Below are 7,500 nucleotides of genomic sequence, written 5' to 3' on the forward strand. Positions count from 1 at the left end.
CGGAATTCCCCCATGGCAAGCAACGTGCGCTGCACCTGTAGACACTGCCTCTCTCTCTTTCTCTCTCTCTCTCTCTCTCTTTGCGGCGAGCTCCTCACGTGGCACGTACCTCCCGATGACGTAGCACACAAACAGTGCAGTATGTGCAAAGTTTTACTTCTGCCACCAATTGTAGCGTCCAGAAGAAGTGCACACCAAGTCTGACGCTCTTTTGAAACTTTTATTAAGCATGCTATACTAACACAGCTCAACTTATCTCGTTCCTTCCACACGCACGTCTATCCTCACTCCTCATTTACGCAACTCAAGAAGACAACATCATGTGGTTACACTACATTATTTAAACACAGCAACGTGTGTGCCACAAATTAAGCACACGGCTTTACCTTTACTTGGCAGTCCATGTCTTGTTGAAAACACGCCATTCGTCATCAACTTTTCTTTTTTTAGCGTCTCGGGGATAACCGGGCATCACTTGTCGCTGTGCGCCTTCACTCGCAGGACGCACATGAATAACACTTTTCAGAATAAAAGCAGCACAGTTGTATTGCACGCACGACATAGATGTTTTTTTAAATTTATTTTGTAATTTGTGATTGCCGCTGCGCGCACGAGCATACGTCCACACGGAAGTAATACAAATAACGCTTTTCAAAACAAAAGCAGCACACTCGAAATAGATACTTTTTAAAATGTATTTTGTAATTTATGATTAGGCCTCACGCGGGCCGGACAGGGACGTACAAAGGGCCGGATGCGGCCCGGGGGCCGCAGAATGCCCAGGTCTGTTATAGAGGATAATAAAAGCAGTGCCAACATGGCACGCCCGTAATTTAGTTGTAAGGGTGAAAATTGGAGAATATTTGCCCCGGGAGATTTCTAAGAGAGGCACTGAGATCCGTAAGTCCCCTGGGAAAATCGGAAGGGTCGGCAAGTATGCAGCTGAGCCGCATCAGAGTGGTCAAAGAGCCGCATGCGGCTCCGGAGCCGCAGGTTGCCGACCCCTGGCCTACAGTGTAAATATAGTCATTGGGGCCTTTGCACGTTTGCACTGGAGTCTGATAAAAATCAGTTAAATGGAAAAAAAAACTCTGATTTCCATAAATCAGATTTGCGCCACTTTGGCCTGCAGTGTAAACATAGTGTAGTTATTGGGGCCACAATGGGGCCTCTGCGCGTTCACACTGGAGTCTGCTAAAAATCAGTCAGATGGAAAACAAATGTGGATTTCAATCAAATCTGATTTGCGCCACTTTGGCCTAAAGTGTAAACATAGACATTGGGGCCACAATGGGGCCACATTGGGGCCTTTGCACGTTTACACTGGAGTCTGATGAAAATCAGTCAGATGGGAAAAAAAATCTGATTTCAATAAATCCTATTTGGGCCACTTTGGCCTACAGTCGTAGTCTTAATCTTGCCCTTTGTTTCCAATGGGCGGGTGGAGAGAGCGGAAAGAGAGAGAGAGGATTGGGACATAAAGCTGGAGTTGATTAGGAGCCACACTGATGATGATTTGATAATGGTGTGGGAAGAAGACGTCTCCTGACAAACACCAGACGTCAGTGAAAAGAAGACAATCCCACACTCCCGCCATGTTGTGTCACCATGGCGCTAGCCACATCAACACAGTGGCATGCTGGACATTTCAGTCAGATCAGGTGTCGCCACTCCTAAGTGGGGCGTCAGATCAGGTGTCGCCACTCCTAAGTGGGGCGTCAGATCAGGTGTCGCCACTCTTAAGTGGGGCGTCCACACTTTTCATGGCTCAAATACTTCAATAATGTGCTCAGTCAACATCTTCAATACTAAGTCATCTTTAGAGACCTCTGTCTTAAAGGGAACTGCACTTGTTTTATTTGTCTATCATTCACAGTCCTTATGTAGGACAGGAACACGTAGGTTTGTCTTTTTATGCATTCTAAATCCTAAATAAACACTAGCAATAGTCAGCTAACAATGGAGCTAATGGGATTCGCTCAATTCCGCCTACAAAGTGCTCTAAAAAAACTTTCAAAAAGGTTTTATATACACACTGTAAGTATATATGTAATGTACTAATCTTCATAATAACATGTAACACATACATATTTTCATCATTTTAAGTATTATATACACACTGTAAGTATATATGTAATGAAGTAACATTCATAATAACATGTAATATTTACATATTTTCCTAATTTTAAGTATTATATACACACTGTAAGTATATATGTAATGAAGTAACATTCATAATAACGTGTAATATTTACATATTTTCATCATTTTAAGTATTATATACACACTGTAAGTATATATGTAATGAAGTAACATTCATAATAACGTGTAATATTTACATATTTTATATACACACTGTAAGTATATATGTAATGAAGTAACATTCATAATAACATGTTATATTTACATATTTTATATACACACTGTAAGTATATATGTAATGAAGTATGATTCATAATATGTAATATTTACATATTTTCATAATTTTAAGTATTATATACATGATGTAAGTATATATGTAATGTAGTAACATTCATAACATGTAATATTTACATATTTTCATAATTTTAAGTATTATATAGACACTAAGTATTCATGTAATGTAGTAACATTCATAACATGTAACATGTAGATATTTTTATCATTTTAAGTATTATATACACACTGTAAGTATATATGTAATGTAGTAACATTCATAACAACATGTAATATTTACATATTTTCAACATTTTAAGTATTATATACACACTAAGTATTTATGCAATGTAGTAACATTCATAACATGTAACATATATATATTTTTATCATTTTAAGTATTATATACACACTGTAAGTATATATGTAATGTAGTAACATTCATAATAACATGTAATATTTACATATTTTCATCATTTTTAGTATTATATACATGATGTAAGTATATATGTAATGTAGTAACATTCATAACAACATGTAATATTTACATATTTTCATCATTTTAAGTATTATATACACTCTGTAAGTATATATGTAATGTAGTAACATTCATAACATGTAATATTTACATATTTTCATAATTTTAAGAAATATACACACTAAGTATTTATGTAATGTAGTAACATTCATAACATGTAACATATAGATATTTTTTATAATTTTAAGTATTATATACACACTGTAAGTATATATGTAATGTAGTAACATTCATAATAACATGTAATATTTACATATTTTCATCATTTTTAGTATTATATACATGATGTAAGTATATATGTAATGTAGTAACATTCATAACAACATGTAATATTTACATATTTTCATCATTTTAAGTATTATATACACACTGTAAGTATATATGTAATGTAGTAACATTCATAATAACATGTAATATTTACATATTTTCATCATTTTTAGTATTATATACACTCTGTAAGTAAAAATGTAATGTAGTAACATTCATAACATGTAACATATAGATATTGTTTGTCATTTTAAGTATTATATACACTCTGTAAGTATATATGTAATGTAGTAACATTCATAACATGTAATATTTACATATTTTCATAATTTTAAGAAATATACACACTAAGTATTTATGTAATGTAGTAACATTCATAACATGTAATATTTACATATTTTCATCATTTTAAGTATTATATACACTCTGTAAGTATATATGTAATGTAGTAACATTCATAACAGAACAAATACCCAGAACCCTTTGCAGTACTAACTCTTCCGGGATGCTACAAAATACACCCCCGCTACCACCAAACCCCGCCCCCGCCCACACACACACACCTTGTAGCGTCCCGGAAGAGTTAGTGCTGGCTGCAAAGGTTTCTGGGTATTTGTTGTGTTGTGTTTATGTTGTGTTACGGTGCGGATGTTCTCCCAATTGTCATTCTTGTTTGGTGTGGGTTCACAGTGTGGCGTATATTTCTAACAGTGTTAAAGTTGTTTATATGGCTACCTCAGAGTAACCTGTATCGCTGTTGATCAAGTATGCCTTGCATTCACTTGTGTGTGCCTGCAGAAGCCGCACATATTAAGGCCAAGTGAAATTACACGGCGGGACAATTTTGGCCCGCGGGCCGGAGTTTGACGCCCATGCTTTAGAGGTTTAAGACCCTGACACACGGACTGGGACTCACCTGTACGGCATTCCAGTCTTCTGGCTGACCGTGTCCTCCCTGGCCGCTCCAAACATCTTGTCCAAACACCTGCTCCCCATCTCTCGCCGCGGCGCCCTCTGCCTCACGTCCGTGGCGTTGGCGAGCCGACCTTTGGCCCCGCCGCCGGAGTGCTGGCGGTGGACGGGGGCCGGTGCCCCGCCTGCGCCGCTGCGGGCGGCCAGCATGACCCCTGGAAGGCAAAGTTGAAGGAGGAAGTCCAGGTCTTGTCTTCCTTCCTTCAAGATGGCTTCCTGGGATTTGATTTGGCACCTTCTCCTCCTTTGTGCTGCTGCACTCCTTATAGCCTGGAAACCTGACCCTGCTTTCCTTGGCGGGCCTAGAAGGAGCAGCCAAACATGGCAGAGTGTTGACAAGATGCAAACACACACAGTAAGTGTCCACTCTCACAACGAAACAGGATTTATGACGGAGGAAAGAAGCATGTTAAAGGCCTACTGAAAGCCACTACTAGCGACCACGCAGTCTGATAGTTTATATATCAATGATGAAATCTTAACATTGCAACACATGCCAATACGGCCGGGTTAACTTATAAAGTGACATTTAAAATTTCCCGGGAAATATCCGGCTGAAACGTCGCGGTATGATGACGTATGCGCGTGACGAAGTCAGAGTAACGGAAGTTATGGTACCCCGTAGAATCCTATACAAAAACCTCTGTTTTCATTTCATAATTCCACAGTATTCTGGACATCTTTTGCAATTTGTTTAATGAACAATGAAGGCTGCAAAGAAGACAGTTGTAGGTGGGATCGGTGTATTAGCAGCGGACTACAGCAACACAACCAGGAGGACTTTGTTGGAGAGCAGACGCGCTAGCCGGCGACCTCACCTTGACTTCCTACGTCTCCGGGCCGCCAAACGCATCGGGTGAAGTCCTTCGTCCTTCCGCCGATCGCTGGAACGCAGGTGAGCACGGGTGTTGATGAGCAGATGAGGGCTGGCTGGCGTAGGTGGAGAGCTAATGTTTTTAGCATAGCTCTGTGCGGTCCGGTTGCTAAGTTAGCTTCAATGGCGTCGTTAGCACAGCATTGTTAACCTTCGCCAGCCTGGAAAGCATTAACCGTGTATTTACATGTCCACGGTTTAATAGTATTGCTGATTTTCTATCTATCCTTCCAGTCAGGGGTTTATTTCTTTTGTTTCTATATGCAGTTAAAGCACGATGCTATCACGTTAGCTCGTAGCTAAAGCATTTCGCCGATGTATCGTCGTGGAGATAAAAGGCACTGAATGTCCATCTCGCATTCTGGACTCTCATTTTCAAGAGGATATAGTATCCCAGGTGGTTTAAAAAACAAATCCGTGATCTACAATAGAAAAAGGACAGTGTGGAATCCAATGAGCCAGCTTGTACCTAAGTTACGGTCAGAGCGAAAAAAGATACGTCCATCACTGCCTCTCAAGTCCTTCACTGTAACATTCCTCATCCACGAATCTTTCATCCTGGCTCAAATTAATGGGGTAATCGTCACTTTCTCGGTCCGAATCTCTCTCGCTCCATTGTAAACAACGGGGAATTGTGAGGAATACTAGCTCCTGTGACGTCACGCTACTTCCGCTACAGGCAAGGCTTTTTTTTATCAGCGAGCAAAAGTTGCGAACTTTATCGTCGATTTTCTCTACTAAATCCTTTCAGCAAAAATATGGCAATATCGCGAAATGATCAAGTATGACACATAGAATGGATCTGCTATTCCCGTTTAAATTAAAAACAATCATTTCAGTAGGCCTTTAAAGGTGAAATGTAATTTAGAAAAAGTTGCAATGTTGACTAATAAAACAAAGCTGTTTTTTTTCTATCAAACTGTCATTGCTCAAAACATAATATTGAATCAAAATCAATGTTATTATGAATTATTGACCTATCCAAGGTTCCCATTACTTCACATCAAATATTACACTAAGAAAATTTTTTTTGGTGGAAGATTTTGCATATTTTGTGTGTTTGCCATAAAAAAACATAGTTTTGTTTGACAAAAAAAGGGCGGAAAACAAACAAAAAAAACAACATAAAAAAAACTAAAACATTTTGAAATGAGGGATAGATGTGAAGTTGATGTAGACTCCAGAGATTTAAATATAAAATGTATGTATGCCCTGGCACGCCATTATCATCATTTCATGACCCAAGCAAAACATTTTTTACACTTTTATACTGAAATAAATACACCTACAACTTAAGTAAAAACATAGAAAAAACTAGCTGCAGCGGTAAAGTTTAGATCCATGAAGGAAAGAAGAAAGTGAATGAATGTTTATAACTGAATACATTTACATATGTATACACTTTTGTTTTATTTAAATGAATTAAGTAATGTTTATGACAACCTTTTTCCAAAACACAACATAGAATGTGAGATACAACAGGATAATGCATATCATTTGTTTTCAAAACGCTTACAAAAAAGTGGGACCCCATTTTTATGACTTGATGGGTCCCTGGGACCCCATTTTGAACATTCCTAGCGCCAACACTGATGTCAACAGAGGAGAAAAAAATACACCTTACCTGGAGTCTATATTTACACCTTACCTGGAGAAGAACATTCTTCACCTCGTGGCTGGTGTGAGAACAAACACAAAGTTGTAACAACCTCACACTCAATGACAAAGATTTAGTTATAAATGTTGATTTGTTTCTGACTAATGAACTGGAGGGAGCTAGCTTGCTAACTAGCATTGTTTGGTGGATGAAAAGAACCCACCAGACACACAATTATATCAAGTTAAATTAGTTGCAACTCAGAAGCTGTAATTTTGTTTAGTTGGTTATTTGGTAAGTTAGTTGGTTAGTTAGTTAGTTAGCAGGATGAGACTGAGTGAAAGAAACTCGCTCTGACTGGCAGTTGGCGGCCATTTTGTGCATTGCCGCCACCTACAGGCATCTTCTAAGGGTACGCAGCATGGAGCGCTACTTCCTACTGGCGCTGACGAGACGCGGGGCCGCCATCTTGGAGTGGTGGTCCGCTCCACTCAGTGCAATACATTTGGCAGGAGCAATGAACTGTCTGCGCATTTAATTCATCTTACCTCACTGAATACCACCGATTTTCACAAGCTTTTTTTGTCAGACGTGTAGCTATGATAAAGGACACATGTTTTATTATTCATAGTTTGCTTAACAGTAATAGAATATTATTGTATGCTATAAGTGAGCAGATGTACCAGATCAAAACTGGGAATATAATCCCAGAGAAGAGGGGAAAAACGGTCAGCTATTTTTAAATTGAAGAAAAAATATGATTAGGTTGTATATACATGCTACATAAACAATGTATGAATACATTAGACATCTATATATCTTATAGACTGTATCTAT

The 7,500-nt window shown here is 38.5% G+C and overlaps 1 protein-coding gene across 4 annotated transcripts in view; it reads right to left on the reverse strand.

The window, feature by feature from the left end:
* Nucleotides 1-7,024, reverse strand: part of LOC133663088 (voltage-gated potassium channel subunit beta-1-like) — an 80,242-nt gene extending 73,218 nt beyond the window's left edge. For all 4 annotated transcript variants that reach the window (XM_062067291.1, XM_062067290.1, XM_062067286.1 and 1 more), the window contains exons 1-2: nucleotides 6,715-7,024; nucleotides 4,137-4,494 (exon numbers count right to left, since the gene is read on the reverse strand). Coding sequence is in view for 2 of the 4 variants with exons in the window: in XM_062067286.1 (XP_061923270.1) it covers nucleotides 4,137-4,494; nucleotides 6,715-6,728 (372 nt within the window). In the remaining 2 variants the exon portion in view is untranslated. The remainder of the gene's footprint in view (nucleotides 1-4,136; nucleotides 4,495-6,714) is intronic.
* Nucleotides 7,025-7,500: the final 476 nt, after the last annotated feature.

Source organism: Entelurus aequoreus, linkage group LG13, assembly GCF_033978785.1.
Source record: "Entelurus aequoreus isolate RoL-2023_Sb linkage group LG13, RoL_Eaeq_v1.1, whole genome shotgun sequence".
NCBI lineage: Eukaryota > Metazoa > Chordata > Actinopteri > Syngnathiformes > Syngnathidae > Entelurus > Entelurus aequoreus.